The 25,000-nt window shown below is 48.4% G+C and overlaps 1 protein-coding gene across 3 annotated transcripts in view; it reads right to left on the minus strand.

Moving 5' to 3' along the window:
* LOC120022830 (AT-rich interactive domain-containing protein 1A-like) overlaps positions 1-25,000 on the minus strand; it is an 84,784-nt gene that overhangs the window by 44,196 nt on the left and 15,588 nt on the right. For all 3 annotated transcript variants that reach the window (XM_038966850.1, XM_038966851.1, XM_038966849.1), the window contains 3 exons: positions 23,356-23,583; positions 21,864-22,562; positions 21,625-21,741 (listed from right to left, as the gene is read on the minus strand). In XM_038966850.1, coding sequence (XP_038822778.1) covers positions 21,625-21,741; positions 21,864-22,562; positions 23,356-23,583 — 1,044 coding nt within the window. The remainder of the gene's footprint in view (positions 1-21,624; positions 21,742-21,863; positions 22,563-23,355; positions 23,584-25,000) is intronic.

Consider the following 25,000-nt stretch of genomic DNA (forward strand, 5'->3'; position numbering starts at 1 on the left):
AGCGAGCAAGCCCTGAGGGAGAGAGAGAGAGAGAGCGAGCCCTGAGGGAGAGAGAGAGAGAGCCCTGAGAGAGAGAGAGCGATCCCTGAGAGAGAGAGAGCGATCCCTGAGAGAGAGAGAGCGATCCCTGAGAGAGACAGAGCGAGCGAGCCCTGAGGGAGAGAGAGAGAGAGCGAGCCCTGAGAGAGAGAGAGAGAGAGAGAGAGAGCCCTGAGAGAGAGAGAGAGAGAGCGAGCCCTGAGAGAGAGAGCGAGCGAGCCCTGAGAGAGAGAGCGAGCCCTGAGAGAGAGAACGATCCCTGAGAGAGAGAGAGCGATCCCTGAGAGAGAGAGAGCGATCCCTGAGAGAGAGAGAGCGATCCCTGAGAGAGACAGAGCGAGCCCTGAGAGAGAGAAAGCGGGCCCTGAGAGAGAGAAAGCGGGCCCTGAGAGAGAGAAAGCAGGCCCTAAGACAGAGAAAGCGGGCCCTGAGAGAGAGAGCGGGCCCTGAGAGAGAGCGGGCCCTGAGAGAGAGCGGGCCCTGCGAGAGAGAGAGAGCCCTGAGAGCTAGCCCTGAGAGCTAGCCCTGAGAGCGAGAGAGAGCGAGCCCTGAAAGAGAGAGCGAGCCCTGAGAGAGAGAGTGGGCCCTGAGAGAGAGAGTGGGCCCTGAGAGAGAGAGAGAGAGAGAGAGAGAGAGAGAGAGAGAGAGAGAGAGAGAAGGGGGGCCCTGAGAGAGAGAGAGAGCGATCCCTGAGAGAGAGAGAGCGAGCAATCCCTGAGAGAGACAGTGCGAGCCCTGAGAGAGAGAACGGGCCCTGAGAGAGAGAGCGGGTCCTGAGAGAGAGAGCGGGCCTTGCGAGAGAGAGCGGTCCCTGAGAGAGAGAGCGGGTCCTGCGAGAGAGAGCGGGCCCTGCGAGAGAGAGAAAGAGAGAGAGCCCTGAGAGCTAGCCCTGAGAGCGAGAGAGAGAGAGCGAGCCCTGAAAGAGAGAGCGAGCCCTGAAAGAGAGAGCGATCCCTGAAAGAGAGGGGCAAGCGAGCCCTGAGAGAGAGAGCGAGAGCCCAGAGAGAGAAAGCGATGGCGAGCCCAGAGAGAGAGAGCAAGAGCGAGCCCAGAGAGAAAGAGAGAGAGAGAACGAGCCCTGAGAGAGAGAGCGGGCCCTGAGAAAGAGAGCGGGCCCTGAGAGAGAGAGAGAGAGAGAGAGAGAGAGAGAGAGAGAGAGAGAGAGAGAGAGAGAGAGAGAGAGAGCAGGCCCTGAGAGAGAGAGAGAGAGAGAGAGAGGTCACGATCAGATGAGCTCCTGCATTTTTCAGCATTTTCTTTAAAAAAAGATAGATTTAGAGTTAGATAAACTTGGATTTTTTGTCAGGAACACATACAGGATGCTACCCTCTACTACATAACCTTCACTTCAAATCAAAACTCAAAACCTACAACCTGATTTCGGACGGAATTACGGAATCACCTGAAAAGTTCACAACAACCAAGGATTTTAATTCTATACAGCAAATTCTCTGGAAAACAACAGAAACCTGAAAACACCACCCAACCTGGAACTGAGTGAGTAATGTTTAGTCTGAAACTATATTCTATTTCCAAAAGCCAAGAAGAAAAATACATGACATTACTTTAAAGGACTGAATGGTAACATAATTCTGCCAAGCTTGATACAACTCAACTAGCACTTACGTGTCAAGTGAGAGGTGTCAAAGCCCATTAGCCAACAATGGCAGGAGAGTCGATAGTCTACCCCAACCAAATGGAGAGGCCTTAGAAGCTGCCTCCCGCTGTTCAGAGGTAATTAAAATACAGTACCCTGTGAGTGTAAAGAATGATAAGGCAGAAAAGATCACAAAATGAAGCTCCTTATGGAAAATCAAGAGACACTTTTTGCTGACTATTACAAAAATGGGAACATCAGCAACCTTATCTTCCACACAAACCATCCCCTGGCATGGCACAGTGCTATATTAGCACACTACCCTCTGTTAAGAGAGGGGGGGTTAACGAGGGTGGAAACTCAGATTCTTGACAACGAGGACGAGGAGTCAGCTAACATAAATCTTTATAAGTCTGGAACAGTAATGGTACAGGGCAACCCAAACAGTTTCAGCTGGACTTTCACCTAATCAAAGATTTAGCCCAGCAGGAGAGCTCCTCCCTTGATAAAGATACCCCCACCCCAAGCGGGTCAGACCAGCCTTTCATCACATAACCCCACAGACGAGCAACCCTCAGCAGACAGTCAACCCCCAGCACAGAGTACTTCTCCCCATTGAAATGAAGGATAAATTCACCCAGCTGGAGGTAAGGCAGGTGGAGCTGGAACAGCAGGTGATTACACTCCAGTCAGAAAGACCCAGACACAGACCCAGACAAGTCTCAGCACAACAACACCCCTTTAAACCAGACCCGAGTGCTGGAGGTGGAGAGAGACATATCTGCACTCTGGACAGTGGTGAGACAAATTCAACAGGAGAAAGAGCAGAAGCAGGAGCAGAGCAGAACAGAGCACTAGAGGAGAGGATCAGACTGCTGGAGGAGAGGGAGAGGGGGATGGAGGAGAGGATCAGACTGCTGGAGGAGAGGTGGAGGGGGATGGCAGTGACAGAGAACAACCCACTAGGGGGTGGCCATCCCCACAGAGAACGCCAGCAGAACAGCCCACCTCAGCACCCGACAAAAGTCTCAACACACAGCAGAACAGTCCACACCAGACCCTGACCATAGAGTCGACATCACAGCAGAAACAGACAAAAGAAAAACCCCAAGCCCAGCAGCTCTCACTCCCTCTGAGCACCCCCCCTGTCAGCCACCCTGATAGCCCTCCTGACAACCCCCCACACCCACTGAGGACAAACACAAGACACAGATTGTCCTCTTATGGACTCAAATGGGAAATATATAGAAGAAAAAAACTTTTCCAAACACAGTGTGTCTAAACTCTGGTGTCCAAACACCAGCGCGCCCTAGACCTTCTGTCTGAGGACAAACTAGGCTCACCCAGCCACATAATAATACACACAGCACAAACGACCTGAGAGCACAGCAGGAAAGGGTGGCCACAGCACTGAAGGGAGTGATTGAAAAAGCTTCTTCTACTTCCCCAACGCACAAGTGGTTATCTCCACCCTGCTACCACGAAAAGACTTCCACCCTGCTACAATACAGCGGGTAAACGCAAGCATTTCCCTGACTGTGCCTCAAAACCAATGTCTTTCTGGCCCACCACTCCACCCTGGACCTGAACAGCCTCTATGACCAGGTCCACCTCTACAAGGCAGCAGTGCCCACTTTGCCCGGACTCTAAAGGACATCGCTCTCAAACGCAGCCCCAACACTTCACACAGGAGCAACAGATCAATAGACACCCCACCCAGACCAGCGAGACACCCTCCAAGACCTTCAGGACCCCCCCCTGGACCTACACATAGAGGACCACGCCAAGAGGACTTACATCCAGACCACACACCCCCAGACACATCCACACCCCCACCCCAACCAATCAACACCCCCCACATCAACCATGCCCCACCCAATTTAGGCCCCCTCAGATAAGACCTATGCCACTCCTGCCCACCCCATGCACCCCACCCCCGCAAAGAGGGCATCAACATGGAAGTCACACATACGCCCAGGTAGTGAGCGGGCAAACAGGCCCAACCCCACTCTTACACTCGCCCAAGCCAACGGCATGTACCAGATGCTCAGCAGGCTCTGCTCACACTTACTGGCCTGAGGCCAAACCACGACCAACAACATTGGACACTTTAGGAACAAAAAGCCTTCACTATATCATCCTGGAATATCCAAGGCCTGAGGTCTCTGCCTTTGGCCTAAAGAGCAGGAACCCGGACTTCACCAAAGAAATCGGTAATGCAGACATTGTCATCCTGACAAGAAACATGTATAGAGAGACGGACCCACTGGTTGCCCTCTAGGTTACAGAGAGCTGGTAGTCCCATCCACCAAACTACCAGGTGTGAAACAGGGAAGGACTCAGGGAATGCTAATTTGGTATAGAGCAGACCTAACTCACTCCATTAAATTAATCAAAACAGGAACATTTTACATTTGGCTAGAAATTCAAAAGGAAATTATCTTAACAGAGAAAAATGTCCTCCTGTGTGCTACCTATATCCCCCCACTAGAATCCCCATACTTTTAATGAAGACCGCTTCTCCATCCTCGAGGGGGAAATCAATCATTTCCAGGCCCAGGGACATGTATTATTCTGTGGCGACCTAAATGCCAGAACTGGACAAGAACCTGACACCCTCAGCACACAGGGGGACAAACACCTGCCTGCAGGTGACAGCATTCCCTCCCCCCTATGCCCCCTAGGCACAACTATGACAACATAACAACAAAAACGGGTCACAACTCCTGCAGCTCTGTCGCACGCTGGGTATATACATAGTCAATGGTAGGCTTCGAGGGGACTCCATGGTAGGTTCACCTATAGCTCATCTCTTGGCAGTAGCACTGTAGACTACTTTATCACTGACCTCAACCCAGAGTCTCTCAGAGGCGTTCACAGTCAGCCCACTGACACCCCTATCAGATCACAGCAAAATTACAGTCTACTTGAACAGAGCAATACTCAATCATGAAGGCATCAAAGCCAAAGGAACTGAGTAACATTAAGAAATGCTAGATGGAAGGAATGCAGTTTGGAAACCTACCAAAAACAATTAGGCAACAGCAAATCCAATCCTTTTAGACAACTCCTGGGTAAAACGTTCCACTGCAATAGTGGAAGGTGTAAACTTGGCAGTAGAAATCTTAACAGTATATTTGACCTCTCAGCTTCCCTATCAAATCTAAAATCTCAAATAGAAAACCGAAGAAAATGAACAACAATGACAAATGGTTTGATGAAGAATGCAAAAATCTAAGAAATAAATTGAGAAACCTGTCCAACCAAAACATAGAGACCCGGAAAACCTGAGTCTACGCCTTCACTATGGTGAATCACTAAAACAATACAGAAATACACTACGGAAAAAGAAGGAACAGCATGTCAGAATCAGCTCAATGTAATTGAAGAATCCATAGACTCTAACCAATTCTGGGAAAATTGGAAAACACTAAACAAAACCAACACAAAGAATTATCTATCCAAAATGGAGATGTATGGGTAAACCATTTTCCAATCTTTTTGGCTCTATAACAAAGAATAAAGAGCAAAAACATATACATGATCAAATACAAATCCTAGAATCACTATTAAAGACTACCAGAACCCCCTATTTTTGCTCTGTCTTGTTCAGTTGTGCTGACGGCACAGAGCCGCTAGATGCCTGGACACAGACTCTACCTACTGCTGTCATTCACCAGACTGGTCACTCATCACAATGAGAGATGGAGAGAGGGAGGGTGAATGAATGAGTAGAGAGGAGATGGTTGAGGAAAGAGGGGCTGGGGGCAAAGACTATTTTCCACCAAAAAATACAAAACAGACCTCTACGCGAGCCCCAACATTTTTTCGAAAGACAGAAACATTAACAAAAAACAAACTTAAAATCTCTAAGGTGCAGTCTTAAGAGACTAATTTCACATATTATATTAAGTAGCTGTGTAGTGTGTAAAGCAGCCACTAGCATTGCCATACTGCTCCAGTCTCCTGCTCCCATCCCAGTTCCATTCACAGTCGAATGTATTTACAGATGACTTCACTAAATCCATCCAGCTAAACTCCAGGCCATTCGTCTACTGTACAGTCTTTTTATACAACGGCAGTCCCCAATGGTACCTTATTCCCTATTTAGAGCACTACTTTTGACCAGAGCTCTATGGGACGAGATCAAAAGTAGTGCACTAAATTGAGAATAGGATGCCATTTCAGGCACAGCCCAAGAGAAGCAGAAAGTAGGGGAAAGTGGAGGTGGTTAGTGTGCTATGATATCACCAGGCAGTCAGTAAGATCATGTAACCTAGCTGCTATCTGGAGGCTGGGCTGTGACCGGGTCAGCGCCGGTAGTGGAACAGGATCTGGGGACTAGTGGGCTGGGGGTCCTGGAGGAGTTCAGCTCACAGTCACCGACTCTCAATGAACCCCCTCTCTCTCTCGCTCTCTCCATTTCCCTACGGCTTTCTTGCTCCCTCTTTGGCTAGCTCATCCACTCCCTGCCTGTCACGTTTCCTGTTCTCAGTCCTCTGTACACAAAGAGGATCTCACACACACACATACACACGAGGGGGGAGAAATACGATTATTTTTTGTTGCTGCTTCTCTGGGGCTGCCATGGTGACCATACTCCACATGCGTTTCCACATTAGTGCAGACACCGCCCCTCCCCCTCCTCCATCCCTGTGAGCCTGCCGGGGTCACGGTGCAGTCAGCTACTATGAAGAGGAGCTGGCATTGTTACAGGAAGCTCAACCAGACCAAAGCCATCCTCCCTCCCAGCTCTGCACACACACACTTTCATTACACACACACACACACACACACACACACACACAGACACAGACACAGACACACACACACACACACACACACACACACACACACACACACACACACACACACACACACAGCAGAGGTAAAAACGCGTTCAGCAGTGTTTGTTTACGTCAGTCATAGTGCTGGTCTACTAAGTGAATACTACACGTACCTCCCGTTACTACACGTACCTCCCGTTACTACACGTACCTCCCGTTACTACACGTACCTACCGTTACTACACGTACCTCCCGTTACTACACGTACCTCCCGTTACTACACGTACCTCCCGTTACTACACGTACCTCCCGTTACTACACGTACCTCCCGTTACTACACGTACCTACCGTTACTACACGTACCTCCCGTTACTACACGTACCTCCCGTTACTACACGTACCTCCCGTTACTACACGTACCTCCCGTTACTACACGTACCTACCGTTACTACACGTACCTCCCGTTACTACACGTACCTACCGTTACTACACGTACCTCCCGTTACTACACGTACCTCCCGTTACTACACGTACCTCCCGTTACTACACGTACCTACCGTTACTACACGTACCTCCCGTTACTACACGTACCTACCGTTACTACACGTACCTCCCGTTACTACACGTACCTCCCGTTACTACACGTACCTCCCGTTACTACACGTACCTCCCGTTACTACACGTACCTCCCGTTACTACACGTACCTACCGTTACTACACGTACCTCCCGTTACTACACGTACCTCCCGTTACTACACGTACCTCCCGTTACTACACGTACCTCCCGTTACTACACGTACCTCCCGTTACTACACGTACCTCCCGTTACTACACGTTACTACACGTACCTCCCGTTACTACACGTACCTCCCGTTACTATGGTAATGCATGTCTCTGATCTTCTCCTTAGAAGAGGTGAAATTACTTTTCCCATGACCCCATTTCACTATCAAACAGCATCTCACACGATTTCACTTCCATTGATTTCTCCCCACTGTTTCAGTGCATATCCACTACCTGGACCCATACAATCACGGTGATACCATGACGACTGTACTGCAGACGTTTTACAGGTTTAATATCACAACAACTATCTATTTTCAGATTTGCCTCTGTGAGTATGTGGCTCCACTTTCGGACACCAGCGTTAGGCCGGGGTGACCCTTCATGGTCAGGGTAGAGGGTTAGGGATGTCCCCTGCGTACAGGGCCGGGGTGACCCTTCATGGTCAGGGTAGAGGGTAAGGGATGTCCCCTGCGTACAGGGCCGGGGTGACCCTTCATGGTCAGGGTAGAGGGTTAGGGATGTCCCCTGCGTACAGGGCCGGGGTGACCCTTCATGGTCAGGGTAGAGGGTAAGGGATGTCCCCTGCGTACAGGGCCGGGGTGACCCTTCATGGTCAGGGTAGAGGGTAAGGGATGTCCCCTGCGTACAGGGCCGGGGTGACCCTTCGTGGTCAGGGTAGAGGGTTAGGGATGTCCCCTGCGTACAGGGCCGGGGTGACCCTTCGTGGTCAGGGTAGAGGGTTAGGGATGTCCCCTGCGTACAGGGCCGGGGTGACCCTTCATGGTCAGGGTAGAGGGTAAGGGATGTCCCCTGCGTACAGGGCCGGGGTGACCCTTCGTGGTCAGGGTAGAGGGTAAGGGATGTCCCCTGCGTACAGGGCCGGGGTGACCCTTCGTGGTCAGGGTAGAGGGTAAGGGATGTCCCCTGCGTACAGGGCCGGGGTGACCCTTCATGGTCAGGGTAGAGGGTAAGGGATGTCCCCTGCGTACAGGGCCGGGGTGACCCTTCATGGTCAGGGTAGAGGGTAAGGGATGTCCCCTGCATACAGGGCCGGGGGTAGGGTGTTCTGGGTAGGCCAGGATGGGTGTAGAGAGAACCACAGCCCCAGCTCTGGGTTGGCTAGGCTGAGCTCCACCATAAGGGGGCACTCCCATCCCACAGTGGAGAAAGAGAGGAAGAAGAGAAGAGGCCCCAGCCTCATACAGCACAGCAGCCATTACCATTACAGAAACACAAGTCTACAGCAAGAGAAACTCATTCAACCAAATGGTAGCAGTACAACCCAAAGCCAACCACACGCTATACAATCCACCACAACACTTTACTGAGGCGTCGACCTAAACAATCGTAGAAAATCCAAATATTCAAGCAGGGAATACTTGATTACGTCGGCATGCAATTCAATTTAAAATCCTCCCAGCCTGTAGTTTCTGCCCTGAGGGCCTGTAGTTTCTGCCCTGAGGGCCTGTAGTTTCTGCCCTGAGGGCCTGTAGTTTCTGCCCTGAGGGCCTGTAGTTTCTGCCCTGAGGGCAGGTAGCAGGGCCAGTAACGCCCCAACAGAGGTGCTGATCTCTCCTCTGAAGCCCTAATACTCTAAGGTATGTTCCCCCTCAAGAACTAGTCCCTTCCCAGCCCCATCTCCCCCGACACCACCACTAGCCTGCTACTTAATACAGGAGAACATGTGGGGATTGTAATTCATGGACAAGGTGGAGGAGGAACGTGGGAAGGGGACATCGTATGAAAAGATAACAGATTGCTATTAAAACTGTTTGGGGTTTTTTCAAACAGCATAATAAACTAAATCAATATTGCTCAGCTGTTCTTTTCCGATTTCTAGATGATTATGCTTAGAGCACGGATGGGTCACATGTTTATTCATGAAATAAATAAGTCTACCTGACTAGATATGTTTGTAGACATTTGCCTAATTGAGGTTCTCTATTGGCAACAGTCACACACACACTGCAGCAACATGTGTGTAATACAGAGCAGAGAGAGAGGGGGAGGTCTGATTGCTGTAAATAATGGGGCTAGGGTGTGTGTGTGGGGGGGGGGGGGGGGCTTTTGTACTGATCACAATGGTAGAGGAGAGTCCCAGAGCTCAGCACAGATGCCCCAGTGAGGCAGGCAGCTGCCCAGGCCAGGGTGAGGGGTGCTGGGATACAAGGGGCTGGGAGGGACCAGGGTCTGCCTAGCCTGCCTGATACTAGGGGATGATCTGGGGGGGGGCTGGGGGGGAGGAACCACAGCTTGTCTGCTTGATACCAGCCACCAAAGCCATACATGATACCGGAGCACCAGCTCTCAGACCAACAGGCTCTGAGACAGCTTCTACCCCCAAGCCATAAGACTGCTAAATAGACAGATTACTAAATAGTCAATTAAATGTACCTGAACTATCTGCACTGACTATCTTGCACTGACCCTACTCACTCACTAGACTATTCAGAGCATGTGTCAAATATAATTGGAGCCTGCCTGCCTGCCTACCTGCCTACCTGCCTGCCTGCCTGCCCTGCCTGCCTACCTGCCTCTCCAGAGCAACGCCCCTCACACCGATGACAGACACCCAGGAACAACCCAAAGTAGACTAGAGGGCGCTGCCAAAGCCCTTCAACTGACTGACACAACTACTGTTTCTCAGAGCAGAAAAACAAAGGTGATTTAATCTAAAAGAGCGTTACTTTAAAATCAAAATCATAAGCTGTTTTGGTGCATCTAAATTCCCCACCCAAGCAAACACCACATAGGAAGAGAGGGAGCAGAGGAGAGGACAGACAGTGCTGCAGTTAGCCACAGCCTTTGTGCTGCAAAACTAGCTCAGCCCAGCAGAACTGGAGGGAGAGGGGAGGGAGGGGTGTGCTTATGAGAGAGAGCGTGAGAACACGTGTGTGCACAAGAGCAAAAGGCAGGCTGGGTTTACCAGCTCCAAAACAATTCACTGAGGCAAATCCAAACACACTTAGTCAGCAGATTGAATTTTCTCAAGTACATGAATTAAAAATCACCTATGTGCAGACGGGGGAAGGAGAGAGAGGGAGAATGAGATGGAACAGAGAGGGGAGGGGGGTGAGAGAGAGAAAACGAGTAGAGAAACTGTCTCTCTGTCAGCCCAGGAATCTGAATAAGACACGTGGACACAGGAAGCCCCAGAATAGCAACAGGAAACACGCCCAGGAAGCTGAATACTGCAACGACAGGCAGAGCAGAGAAGCTGGCAAAACAAGGCTGAGGCGAGCATCGTTTCAAAAGCTGATTTACAGACCGAGAGACAGAGGAGTGATTCCTCATGAAGCCAGGAACAAAAAAGGGCCATGATTTGGGGCATTTTCCTGATATTTAATCCACAGAATGGTGTTTTGGAGGAAGGATTGTTGATATCTAGCAGACATTTGTATCTAAAAGCATAATTGAAAAATATAAACATGAATATTGAAAATATATGTCACATTTTTCTACATATTGTTGATCATAATATACTCTACGGGCATATTAAAAAGTCCCGGGGTGAGATCTCTGCTACTTTTACAGTTATGATCCAATTTGTAAGTATTACCAAGAGGGAATGTGAACATGGATTTTCACATTCTGCTGGTGATTTGCAGGATGTGCAATGACGTAAAAGGAGGGCTGTGATTGGTTACATTGCTTCCTATTCCAATTTGTGAAACGGGCCATTCCAGGGAAAGGCAAAAGAAGAAGGGTTGGAGAGAAGAAAAAGTGACCCGGCCTAGCTATGCAGAATGCACCAGAGCAGTGTCGCACCAAATGGCTGTACTGCTAGAGAGAGGAAAGGACTTGACACAGACACTAGAAGTCATGGGGGTCTGTTTGGGAGATGCGGGTGGACCGCTAAAGGCGTCTCCATGCATCCCAGCCGAAACAGTTGGGAAGAGTCTGCGCATATGACAACATTGTGTGACATTTGTTTGTTTTTGGATGTTAGTAGCCGAAGTCGACGCCTCCTCGATGGTGATTGGTCAACAGTATGGGTTCTTCAATAAAGTCTTGTCATTCAACAAGAGACTAATACTTTTAAGTGAGAAATACTGCACCAAGCTCAAACGTCTCCTCTGCAAAAATGAATGTCTTTTAAGGGAGTAAGCAAGCACACTCCTAGCTGAGTTCTGCTAGGCACCAGCCGAACTGTAGCATGCCGACGCCTTAACGGTGACGCAAGCCACTGGAACTCCTGTGTGAAGGAATCTAAGGGCGGGGCCCAATTGGGCTTTCCTCTCTCACAAACACACACGCTAGACAACACAGCCCCCAACACAACGACAGACACGCTGACAGACACACACCTACAGTGTTGTAGGGGTCATTAAGTATTCAGACCCTGTCCCTTTTTCCACATTTTTTTACATTACAGCCTTATTCTAAAACCGATGAAGTTATTTTTTCTCATCAATCTACAGACAATACCCCATAATGACAAAGCAAAAACAGGTTTTTAGAAATGTATTAAAATAAAAACTGAAATACCTTATTTACAATAGTATTCAGACCCTTTGATATGAGATTAGAAATTGAGCCATTGATCATCCTTGAGATGTTTCTACAACTTGACTGGAGAAAAGACACACGTCTATATAAGGGCCCACAGTTGACAGTGCATGTCAGAGCAAAAAACCAAGCTATGAGGTCGAAGGACTTGTCCGTAGAGGTCCGAGACAGGATTGTGTCGAGGCACAGATCTGGGGAAGGGAACCAAAACAAATGTCCCCAAGAACACAGCGGCCTCCATCAGAGTTCCTCTGTGGAGATGGGAAGCCCTTCCAGACGGACAACCAGCTCTGCAGCACTCCACCAATCAGGCCTTTATGGTAGAGTGGCCAGACGGAAGCCACTCCTCAGTAAAAGGCACACGACAGCCCGCTTGGAGTTTGCCAAAAGGCACCTAAAGGACTCTCAGACCATGAGAAAAAATATTCTCTGGTCTGATGAAACCAATAGTGAACTATTTGGCCTGAATGCCAAGCGTCACATCTGTTTTTCATGGTTCGGGCCCCTTAATTCCAGTGAAGGGACATCTTAACACTACAGCGTACAATGACATTCTAGACGATTCTGTGCTTCCAACTTTGTGGCAACAGTTTGGGGAAGGCCCTTTCCTGTTTCAGCATGACAATACCCCTGTGCACAAAGCGAGGTCCATACAGAAACGGATTGTCGAGATCAGTGTGGAAGAACTTGACTGGCCTGCACAGAGCCCTGACCTCAACCCCATCGAATACCTTTTGGATGAACTGGAATGCCGACTGCGAGCCAGGCCTAATCGCGCAACACCAGTCCCCGAACTCACTAATGCTCTTGTGGCTGAACGGAAGCAAGTCCCTGCAGCAATGTTCCAACATCTAGTGGAAAGCCTTCCCAGAAGAGTGGAGGCTGTTATAGCAGCAAAGGAGGTACCAAATCCATATTAATGCCCATGATTTTGGATTGAGATGTTGGACGAGCAGGTGTCCACATACTTTTGGTCATGTAGTGTTCATTTGAACTTGAGTATCTTGGATTAGCTGAGAGGTCATTGGTGGGAAACACTCTACTGTGTGAATGTGTTCACCAGAAAGGGGAGGCTGTGTGTGTGTGTGTGTGTGTGTGTGTGTGTGTGTGTGTGTGTGTGTGTGTGTGTGTGTGTGTGTGTGTGTGTGTGTGTGTGTGTGTGTGTGTGTGTGTGTGTGTGTGTGTGTGTGTGTCCATGCCCACACTGGAACAGCATACGCTGATGCATTTCAAACAGAAAAGGGAAACGTTATTAAAAGAATTCAAGTGAAGTGAACAGAATAAACGCAGTATGTTGAGCTCAATAGTAAGAGAGAGAGAGAGAGTGTAGTTCAGTTAGCAACCCGGCTGAAAACAAACAAGGAACCAGCTCAACAGTAAGAGAGAGAGAGTGTAGTTCAGTTAGCAACCCGGCTGAAAACAAACAAGGAACCAGCTCAACAGTAAGAGAGAGAGAGTGTAGTTCAGTTAGCAACCCGGCTGAAAACAAACAAGGAACCAGCTCAACAGTAAGAGAGAGAGAGTGTAGTTCAGTTAGCAACCCGGCTGAAAATAAACAAGGAACCAGCTCAACAGTAAGAGAGAGAGAGTGTAGTTCAGTTAGCAACCCGGCTGAAAACAAACAAGGAACCAGCTCAACAGTAAGAGAGAGAGAGTGTAGTTCAGTTAGCAACCCGGCTGAAAACAAACAAGGAACCAGCTCAACAGTAAGAGAGAGAGTGTAGTTCAGTTAGCAACCCGGCTGAAAACAAACAAGGAACCAGCTCAACAGTAAGAGAGAGAGAGTGTAGTTCAGTTAGCAACCCGGCTGAAAACAAACAAGGAACCAGCTCAACAGTAAGAGAGAGAGAGAGAGTGTAGTTCAGTTAGCAACCCGGCTGAAAACAAACAAGGAACCAGCTCAACAGTAAGAGAGAGAGAGTGTAGTTCAGTTAGCAACCCGGCTGAAAACAAACAAGGAACCAGCTCAACAGTAAGAGAGAGAGAGTGTAGTTCAGTTAGCAACCCGGCTGAAAACAAACAAGGAACCAGCTCAACAGTAAGAGAGAGAGAGTGTAGTTCAGTTAGCAACCCGGCTGAAAACAAACAAGGAACCAGCTCAACAGTAAGAGACAGAGAGTGTAGTTCAGTTAGCAACCCGGCTGAAAACAAACAAGGAACCAGCTCAACAGTAAGAGAGAGAGAGTGTAGTTCAGTTAGCAACCCGGCTGAAAACAAACAAGGAACCAGCTCAACAGTAAGAGAGAGAGAGTGTAGTTCAGTTAGCAACCCGGCTGAAAACAAACAAGGAACCAGCTCAACAGTAAGAGAGAGAGAGTGTAGTTCAGTTAGCAACCCGGCTGAAAACAAACAAGGAACCAGCTCAACAGTAATAGAGAGAGAGTGTAGTTCAGTTAGCAACCCGGCTGAAAACAAACAAGGAACCAGCTCAACAGTAAGAGAGAGAGAGTGTAGTTCAGTTAGCAACCCGGCTGAAAACAAACAAGGAACCAGCTCAACAGTAAGAGAGAGAGAGTGTAGTTCAGTTAGCAACCCGGCTGAAAACAAACAAGGAACCAGCTCAACAGTAAGAGAGAGAGAGTGTAGTTCAGTTAGCAACCCGGCTGAAAACAAACAAGGAACCAGCTCAACAGTAAGAGAGAGAGAGTGTAGTTCAGTTAGCAACCCGGCTGAAAACAAACAAGGAACCAGCTCAACAGTAAGAGAGAGAGAGAGAGTGTAGTTCAGTTAGCAACCCGGCTGAAAACAAACAAGGAACCAGCTCAACAGTAAGAGAGAGAGAGTGTAGTTCAGTTAGCAACCCGGCTGAAAACAAACAAGGAACCAGCTCAACAGTAAGAGAGAGAGAGAGTAGTTCAGTTAGCAACCCGCTGAAAACAAACAAGGAACCAGCTCAACAGTAAGAGACAGAGAGTGTAGTTCAGTTAGCAACCCGGCTGAAAACAAACAAGGAACCAGCTCAACCGTAAGAGAGAGAGAGTGTAGTTCAGTTAGCAACCCGGCTGAAAACAAACAAGGAACCAGCTCAACAGTAAGAGAGAGAGAGTGTAGTTCAGTTAGCAACCCGGCTGAAAACAAACAAGGAACCAGCTCAACAGTAAGAGAGAGAGAGTGTAGTTCAGTTAGCAACCCGGCTGAAAACAAACAAGGAACCAGCTCAACAGTAATAGAGAGAGAGTGTAGTTCAGTTAGCAACCCGGCTGAAAACAAACAAGGAACCAGCTCAACAGTAAGAGAGAGAGAGTGTAGTTCAGTTAGCAACCCGGCTGAAAACAAACAAGGAACCAGCTCAACAGTAAGAGAGAGAGAGTGTAGTTCAGTTAGCAACCCGGCTGAAAACAAACAAGGAACCAGCTCAACAGTAAGAGAGAGAGAGAGTAGTTCAGTTAGCAACCCGGCTGAAAACAAACAAGGAACCAGCTCAACAGTAAGAGAGAGAGAGAGTAGTTCAGTTAGCAACCCGCTGAAAACAAACAAGGAACCAGCTCAACAGTAAGAGAGAGAGAGAGTGTAGTTCAGTTAGCAACCCGGCTGAAAATAAACAAGGAACCAGCTCAACAGTAAGAGAGAGAGAGTGTAGTTCAGTTAGCAACCCGCTGAAAACAAACAAGGAACCAGCTCAACAGTAAGAGAGAGAGAGTGTAGTTCAGTTAGCAACCCGCTGAAAACAAACAAGGAACCAGCTCAACAGTAAGAGAGAGAGAGAGAGTGTAGTTCAGTTAGCAACCCGGCTGAAAACAAACAAGGAACCAGCTCAACAGTAAGAGAGAGAGAGTGTAGTTCAGTTAGCAACCCGGCTGAAAACAAACAAGGAACCAGCTCAACAGTAAGAGAGAGAGAGAGTGTAGTTCAGTTAGCAACCCGGCTGAAAACAAACAAGGAACCAGCTCAACAGTAAGAGAGAGAGAGTGTAGTTCAGTTAGCAACCCGCTGAAAACAAACAAGGAACCAGCTCAACAGTAAGAGAGAGAGAGAGTGTAGTTCAGTTAGCAACCCGGCTGAAAATAAACAAGGAACCAGCTCAACAGTAAGAGAGAGAGAGTGTAGTTCAGTTAGCAACCCGCTGAAAACAAACAAGGAACCAGCTCAACAGTAAGAGAGAGAGAGTGTAGTTCAGTTAGCAACCCGCTGAAAACAAACAAGGAACCAGCTCAACAGTAAGAGAGAGAGAGAGAGTGTAGTTCAGTTAGCAACCCGGCTGAAAACAAACAAGGAACCAGCTCAACAGTAAGAGAGAGAGAGTGTAGTTCAGTTAGCAACCCGGCTGAAAACAAACAAGGAACCAGCTCAACAGTAAGAGAGAGAGAGAGTGTAGTTCAGTTAGCAACCCGGCTGAAAACAAACAAGGAACCAGCTCAACAGTAAGAGAGAGAGAGTGTAGTTCAGTTAGCAACCCGGCTGAAAACAAACAAGGAACCAGCTCAACAGTAAGAGAGAGAGAGTGTAGTTCAGTTAGCAACCCGGCTGAAAACAAACAAGGAACCAGCTCAACAGTAAGAGAGAGAGAGTGTAGTTCAGTTAGCAACCCGGCTGAAAACAAACAAGGAACCAGCTCAACAGTAAGAGAGAGAGAGTGTAGTTCAGTTAGCAACCCGGCTGAAAACAAACAAGGAACCAGCTCAACAGTAAGAGAGAGAGAGTGTAGTTCAGTTAGCAACCCGGCTGAAAACAAACAAGGAACCAGCTCAACAGTAAGAGAGAGAGAGTGTAGTTCAGTTAGCAACCCGGCTGAAAACAAACAAGGAACCAGCTCAACAGTAAGAGAGAGAGAGTGTAGTTCAGTTAGCAACCCGGCTGAAAACAAACAAGGAACCAGCTCAACAGTAAGAGAGAGAGAGTGTAGTTCAGTTAGCAACCCGGCTGAAAACAAACAAGGAACCAGCTCAACAGTAAGAGAGAGAGAGTGTAGTTCAGTTAGCAACCCGGCTGAAAACAAACAAGGAACCAGCTCAACAGTAAGAGAGAGAGAGAGTGTAGTTCAGTTAGCAACCCGGCTGAAAACAAACAAGGAACCAGCTCAACAGTAAGAGAGAGAGAGTGTAGTTCAGTTAGCAACCCGGCTGAAAACAAACAAGGAACCAGCTCAACAGTAAGAGAGAGAGAGTGTAGTTCAGTTAGCAACCCGGCTGAAAACAAACAAGGAACCAGCTCAACAGTAAGAGAGAGAGAGTGTAGTTCAGTTAGCAACCCGGCTGAAAACAAACAAGGAACCAGCTCAACAGTAAGAGAGAGAGTGTAGTTCAGTTAGCAACCCGGCTGAAAACAAACAAGGAACCAGCTCAACAGTAAGAGAGAGAGTGTAGTTCAGTTAGCAACCCGGCTGAAAACAAACAAGGAACCAGCTCAACAGTAAGAGAGAGAGAGTGTAGTTCAGTTAGCAACCCGGCTGAAAACAAACAAGGAACCAGCTCAACAGTAAGAGAGAGAGAGTGTAGTTCAGTTAGCAACCCGGCTGAAAACAAACAAGGAACCAGCTCAACAGTAAGAGAGAGAGAGAGTAGTTCAGTTAGCAACCCGGCTGAAAACAAACAAGGAACCAGCTCAACAGTAAGAGAGAGAGAGAGTGTAGTTCAGTTAGCAACCCGGCTGAAAACAAACAAGGAACCAGCTCAACAGTAAGAGAGAGAGAGTGTAGTTCAGTTAGCAACCCGGCTGAAAACAAACAAGGAACCAGCTCAACAGTAAGAGAGAGAGAGTGTAGTTCAGTTAGCAACCCGGCTGAAAACAAACAAGGAACCAGCTCAACAGTAAGAGAGAGAGAGTGTAGTTCAGTTAGCAACCCGCTGAAAACAAACAAGGAACCAGCTCAACAGTAAGAGAGAGAGAGAGTGTAGTTCAGTTAGCAACCCGGCTGAAAACAAACAAGGAACCAGCTCAACAGTAAGAGAGAGAGAGTGTAGTTCAGTTAGCAACCCGGCTGAAAACAAACAAGGAACCAGCTCAACAGTAAGAGAGAGAGTGTAGTTCAGTTAGCAACCCGGCTGAAAACAAACAAGGAACCAGCTCAACAGTAAGAGAGAGAGAGTGTAGTTCAGTTAGCAACCCGGCTGAAAACAAACAAGGAACCAGCTCAACAGTAAGAGAGAGAGAGTGTAGTTCAGTTAGCAACCCGGCTGAAAACAAACAAGGAACCAGCTCAACAGTAAGAGAGAGAGAGTGTAGTTCAGTTAGCAACCCGGCTGAAAACAAACAAGGAACCAGCTCAACAGTAAGAGAGAGAGAGTGTAGTTCAGTTAGCAACCCGGCTGAAAACAAACAAGGAACCAGCTCAACAGTAAGAGAGAGAGAGAGTGTAGTTCAGTTAGCAACCCGGCTGAAAACAAACAAGGAACCAGCTCAACAGTAAGAGAGAGAGAGAGTGTAGTTCAGTTAGCAACCCGGCTGAAAACAAACAAGGAACCAGCTCAACAGTAAGAGAGAGAGAGTGTAGTTCAGTTAGCAACCCGCTGAAAACAAACAAGGAACCAGCTCAACAGTAAGAGAGAGAGAGTGTAGTTCAGTTAGCAACCCGGCTGAAAACAAACAAGGAACCAGCTCAACAGTAAGAGAGAGAGTGTAGTTCAGTTAGCAACCCGGCTGAAAACAAACAAGGAACCAGCTCAACAGTAAGAGAGAGAGAGTGTAGTTCAGTTAGCAACCCGGCTGAAAATAAACAAGGAACCAGCTCAACAGTAAGAGAGAGAGAGTGTAGTTCAGTTAGCAACCCGCTGAAAACAAACAAGGAACCAGCTCAACAGTAAGAGAGAGAGAGTGTAGTTCAGTTAGCAACCCGGCTGAAAACAAACAAGGAACCAGCTCAACAGTAAGAGAGAGAGAGTGTAGTTCAGTTAGCAACCCGGCTGAAAACAAACAAGGAACCAGCTCAACAGTAAGAGAGAGAGAGTGTAGTTCAGTTAGCAACCCGGCTGAAAACAAACAAGGAACCAGCTCAACAGTAAGAGAGAGAGAGTGTAGTTCAGTTAGCAACCCGGCTGAAAACAAACAAGGAACCAGCTCAACAGTAAGAGAGAGAGAGTGTAGTTCAGTTAGCAACCCGCTGAAAACAAACAAGGAACCAGCTCAACAGTAAGAGAGAGAGAGTGTAGTTCAGTTAGCAACCCGGCTGAAAACAAACAAGGAACCAGCTCAACAGTAAGAGAGAGAGAGTGTAGTTCAGTTAGCAACCCGGCTGAAAACAAACAAGGAACCAGCTCAACAGTAAGAGAGAGAGAGTGTAGTTCAGTTAGCAACCCGGCTGAAAACAAACAAGGAACCAGCTCAACAGTAAGAGAGAGAGAGTGTAGTTCAGTTAGCAACCCGGCTGAAAACAAACAAGGAACCAGCTCAACAGTAAGAGAGAGAGAGTGTAGTTCAGTTAGCAACCCGGCTGAAAACAAACAAGGAACCAGCTCAACAGTAAGAGAGAGAGTGTGTAGTTCAGTTAGCAACCCGGCTGAAAACAAACAAGGAACCAGCTCAACAGTAAGAGAGAGAGAGTGTAGTTCAGTTAGCAACCCGGCTGAAAACAAACAAGGAACCAGCTCAACAGTAAGAGAGAGAGAGTGTAGTTCAGTTAGCAACCCGGCTGAAAACAAACAAGGAACCAGCTCAACAGTAAGAGAGAGAGAGTGTAGTTCAGTTAGCAACCCGGCTGAAAACAAACAAGGAACCAGCTCAACTGGTCCAGCTGGTTTCAACCTCGCTGCCAGCCTGCATGCCGGCTGTCTGGTTTTCCCCTTTCTCCTGGTGGTTGTTGTAGTTGTTCTTCAACCAGGACTTGACTGCCGTCAGTTAGGCTTGTGAGTTCCCACAGGAATATGCAGCAGACCAAAACAGACTGAGCCAGGTGCTGACAGCCAAACAGCCCAGTCTGGACGTGCAGTGGCTGAGGTAGCCTTGCTAAAGTTAAATAATGTCCATCATGTTATGTTGAAACCAAAACGGAAATGTCCACAGTGTGAACAATTACGTTTTTCAAAGTCTGATTTTAAAAGGCAGTAGATCTAAGCTATCCTAAAGCTACAGTGGGGCAAAAAAGTATTTAGTCAGCAACCAATTGTGCAAGTTCTCCCACTTAAAAAGATGAGAGAGGCCTGTCATTTTCATCATAGGTACACTTCAACTATGACAGACAAAATGGGGGAAAAAAATCCAGAAAATCACATTGTAGGATTTTTAATGAATTTATTTGCAAATTATGGTGGAAAATAAGTATTTGGTCAATAACAAAAGTTTATCTCAATACTTTGTTATATACCCTTTGTTGGCAATGACAGAGGTCAAACGTTTTCTGTAAGTCTTCACAAGGTTTTCACACACACTTGCTGGTATTTTGGCCCATTCCTCCATGCAGATCTCCTCTAGAGCAGTGATGTTTTGGGGCTGTTGCTGGGCAACACGGACTTTCAACTCCCTCCAAAGATTTTCCAAATACTTATTTTCCACCATAATTTGCAAATAAATTCATTAAAAATCCTACAATGTGATTTTCTGGATTTTCTTTTCTGATTTTGTCTGTCATAGTTGAAGTGTACATATGATGAAAATTACAGGCCTCTCTCATCTTTTTAAGTGGGAGAACTTGCACAACTGGTGGCTGACTAAATACTTTTTTGCCCCACTGTACGTACCTGACACAATGTGCTCTGTTCTGCTTGGGCTATCTGTTGGCATTGGCTAAGGCAACACTGGCTATATGATATGGCTGAGGCTGCCAGTGTTCTATCTGTACTGTTCTGGCTGAGGTGTTGTCTGCCTGCCAGACTGGGTGTCTGTGGCTGCATGTGTGGGTGAAAGGCAGCATGGCTAATGTTTGCGGGACTAATCTGCACACTGTGTCATGTGCACTCCACAGGGGAAGGTAGGGGGAGGGCTGGCAGTGAGCAATCTGATGGTTCAGACCTCTGCCACATAAATGGCTCTCATAGCCAATCACACACAGCCGATGGGGGAATCCCCGGGAAACAAATAACCTCCTTGGCCAATGGCTGCGCCCGGAGATGAAGAAATAAACGTATAAAGAAATAAAGAAATAAAAAGAGGAAAACATCCTGAGGACATCCCCCACTGGCACTGAAATCCCTCTCCCTCCTCTCCCTCCTCTCCCTCCTCTCACTATTTAAGTCATCTGCTTGCACTTCCTCACTCCCCTCCCTCCCGCTTTCTCTCCCTCTCATTAATGATCTAATTTCTCCCTGCAGACTTGTTCTCTGTCTAAACCTAGAAACAAGCACAGATACTGACTCCTACTGAACTGTCACGCTCTTCCACACAGAGAGAGTACGTAGTCCAAGTTCAAAACCATTCAGTTTCATAATCATTTAGCTTATAATTTCCAATCTGGGAATAGATTAACTAAGCATTTGCTAATTAAATAGGGGTGAAATAAAAAGGTCCAAAGTGAATTCAAAGTGAAAAGGATAATCATTTTTTGTTGTTGGTTTAAGTACCTTTTATTTACCTAATGAATATGTTTTCACCTGCTTATCGAGACAGGTTCATTGTGGTTCAGTCGATGTGGCCTTTTAGACCCATCTATCCTCTGTCCTCCCACAGCTCCACCAACCAACCCTTTTCTCACCTCATTCACTCCTACTCCCTGTGGAGTGTGAAGAGACCACTCACGTCAGAATAGCTGTCAACCCAGGAGAGAGTGAGGTGATTTTCCCCACGCTCAAGACTCACCGTCAATAAACACTGACGTGTGTGTTCCAGCCGATTACCATGTGAATAGTCAAGGTCAACACAGCCAGCAGTCCAACAGAGGGGACTGGGCCAGAGGAGGTGAACATGCTAAAATCTGGTGCTGGGAAAAGATGACTGCTGAGTGGACAACTAAGGAGGTAGAGGTTGTTGTAGTGTGGGAGATTGTGTGTATGTACGTGTGTGTTGAGTGACAGACAGGTAGTGTGTGTTGGGAGTGCTTACTGGTAAACTAGAAGGCCGTCCCTGCATGCTGTCCTCTGCGCCACTCTTGTTGGAAGTCATAGGCTGGTTGGAGGGGGGAGCACTGGACTGGGAGCTGAATGAGTCCTGGGAGAGCTCCTGAATAGAGAGGGAGGATAGAGGGCGAGAAAAAATAGATGAATGTGTGTAAACTGAGGAACCCTGAAAGCCTGAGTAAGCTAATGCCTAGGCCTTAGTTCAGCGGATACGTGATGTTTTACCTGTGGCGGAGGTGGAAACCGCTGGAAGGGCGACTGCTGCTGCTGCTGCTGCTGCAGGGGTGGGGTCTGGGAGTAGGGTGAGGGCTGGCCCTGCTGAGACTGACCCTGCTGCTGTGGGGGTCCACCGTGACCTGGAGATGGGTGGTGGCCCTGGGAGCCCGGGGAGGATTGGTGGCCGAGGGGTGGCTGGTGGACTGGGGGTTGTTGATGGCCTGGGGGTGGCTGGGCCTGTGGAGGGGCCGCCCTATCTTGCTGCTGCTGCGGGGGTCCTTGCTGCTGCTGCGGGGGTCCTTGTTGCTGCGAGGGGGGTTGCTGCTGTGGAGGCTGCTGCCCCTGCCCTGGGCCTGGGGGTCCTTGCTGCTGAGGGTAGCTGGGCTGGGGGCCCTGACCCTGGGGCCCGGGCTGGCCCTGCTGGGGCCCGGGCTGGCCCTGCTGGGGCCCCGGCTGCTGCGGGGGCTGGGGTGGTCCCTGGTTGTAGGGTGGCTGGGCCTGGGGTGGACCCCCTTGCGGAGGCCCTTGGCCCTGGGGCCCGGGCTGACCCTGCTGGGGGTACGGGGCCTGGGTTCCAGGGGTAGTCTGGGGCTGCTGGGGGTAGGGGGCCTGCTGCTGGCCAGCGTGTGGTGGGGGGCCGTGCGGGCTGTAGTAGCCCTGGCTCTGCTGACCGTAGCCCCCTGGACCCTGCTGCCCAAAGCCGGCAATCTAGAGAAAGGACAAACCGCAATGTAGTCACAGATTTAGTCGCTTTACTATCTACGTCAGTGTCGCAAACTCCCAGTCCAAAATGCGGTCCGCAGGCCCATTTAATGGAACCCACAGAAAAAAGAAGCAGAGTCCTCTGGTGTACATAAGGACAGTTATTTTAGTCCTATTGAGATCCAGCCCTGCACACACAATTGGCAAAATACAATATATTACGAAATGCACAAAAATTACGAAATGAAATTTTTCATGAAAAACAATCACATTCAGCGGTTAGCATAAAACGCAATATATTTTTCTACATTATGCAATATTAAGAGGATTAAATAGCAATACTCTTTACTAGCTGCTCTTTTAAAATGTCACTTGGTGGTCTTGTGGCTTTTCTGTACGTAAAAAGACTTATCGCACAGAACTTTGGCGTTGCATTGTTCTCAAGTAACTCCAAAGACTAGCTGACCGTGCCCAGCAAGTCCACTGGGGAAAGAAAAGCCCTGTGATGTCTAGCGGGGCCCTTACCCTCGAAACCATTCAAAGAAAACATGAGGAGTTGAAGACCTGCATCAAACCCACCTGAAGTGGCTGTTGTCTGAGACGGGTAACAATGAGACCAGTCTCCTCTACAGGGTGCCTATAACACCCAACAGGCCTGTCTGTGCGTCTCTAAACTAACAGAGCCGTTTAAGCTGTGACTGCATGGCAGTGTTATGATCTTAAGAGTGTGCTGATCGAGAGAGAGAGAGAGAGAGAGAGAGAGAAAGAGGGAGCGAGAAGGATCGACAGCATTACCAACCTGTTGTCCGTATTGCATGCCAGCCATGCCGGTGGGGGTGCGTCCCTGCATGCCCATAGGATATCTTTGAGGCCCCGGGGGTCCATAGCCCTGGCCTGGGTAGGAGGCACCCTGTTGGGCCCCTGGAGGAGGAGGGCCCTGCCCCTGGCCTTGCTGCTGCTGCTGGGAGTAGGGGTTGGCTCCACCGTACCCCTGGCCCCGCATCTTCCCTACATGGTCCATAGGGGGCTGGAGAGAGAGGGGGAGGGCTTATAACCAAACTTAGGACATTCATATGTTTATTTCCATCTTTAACATTGGAATCACTGAACTCCTGAATAAAATCATTTGAACCAATGCAACTCATTAAAATGTGACCGTTTGAGGAATGGTACACAAGCTAAGCAGGAAAAACCACATGAGACGTCACTACGGAGTCCCATAACTAAGCCATGCCGCCGGTGGGGAAAGTGAAACCTATGAGGGTAGAGCTAAAGAATGCCAACAAAACAGTCTGGACAGATTGGTTTCCCACAAAAAAAAGGGAAAGAAACTTGGCCATGAATGAATGAATGAATGAGCACAGTCTCCTCCCTCCATCCCTTCGCCAGGAGCATTTGACTGCCCAGGAGATCAGAATACCAGAGGGAAGTTAAAGTTACGTTCTGACGTTGGGGAGTGTTAAGGTTCCTATGAAAATAATCTGGAGGAAATAAAAGTATTCGTCTGTCTGCGGTGGCTGGAAGCGAGCACACCCCTCAGGGGAGAGAGACATCATGGGAGAGGACAGGCCTGACCCTGCCTGCACCTGGGGTGGAATGGCTGGGGCATCGTCTCACACACACACACACACACACACAGTAACCGCAGTACCAAATACAGTAGTCTCCGAGTCTGACTGAATTGGAGAAATACCACCACCAGTGTTTCCCCTACTACTGAGAGCTGAGGAGGGCTAGTTGGCATCGCTCCACTCTTATCTTTATCTCTGCATTTTTGGAAAAGTACAAGTAAGTAAGTTAACATTTCACTGTTAGTCTACAGCTGTTGTCTACAAAGCATGTGATAAATACAATTTGATTTGACTACAATACCTGTTGTTTTCTTATACATCTGAGCCAGTGTTCACCTTTGCATGTAAACGCCAGCGGCGGCGACCACCAGCATACAATCAGAGACGATGCTAGTACAGAGGGAGGATGCTTTGAAGTACCAGGCAGCAGCACCTTGAGCCTCTTGGACCCCAAGACAGGATGGCAACACACAGACACAAAGTAACAGACACAAAGCAACAGACACAACACCTTCTCTCTGCTTCCCATGGTTACTCATCCATGTCATGTTTTTCCCTCCCAAACCAAACCTCAGTGCCTGATTATACAAGACAACCACAGTCTATTTATAGCCCAGACCAGAGAGCAGGAGAGGAGGGAGAGGAGGGAGAGGGCAGTGTGCCTGAAATGTAACAGGTCCCAGCTGTATGGTGTTTGAACCCGTGCCAGAGACCGGCTCCTCTTCTCTCTTTTGTTTTAATAACGCTGTTTTGGCACTGCGTGAATGACACTCGCAATACGGGGGAGGGGGGATGAAACTGGTCCCGTGGGGGCAGCAAGGGGAAGGAGGGGTGGGGGGTTGTCAGCATAAAGAGATACCACATTCTATCCAC

This window comes from Salvelinus namaycush, chromosome 27 (genome assembly GCF_016432855.1).
Source record: "Salvelinus namaycush isolate Seneca chromosome 27, SaNama_1.0, whole genome shotgun sequence".
NCBI classification, from domain to species: Eukaryota; Metazoa; Chordata; class Actinopteri; order Salmoniformes; family Salmonidae; genus Salvelinus; species Salvelinus namaycush.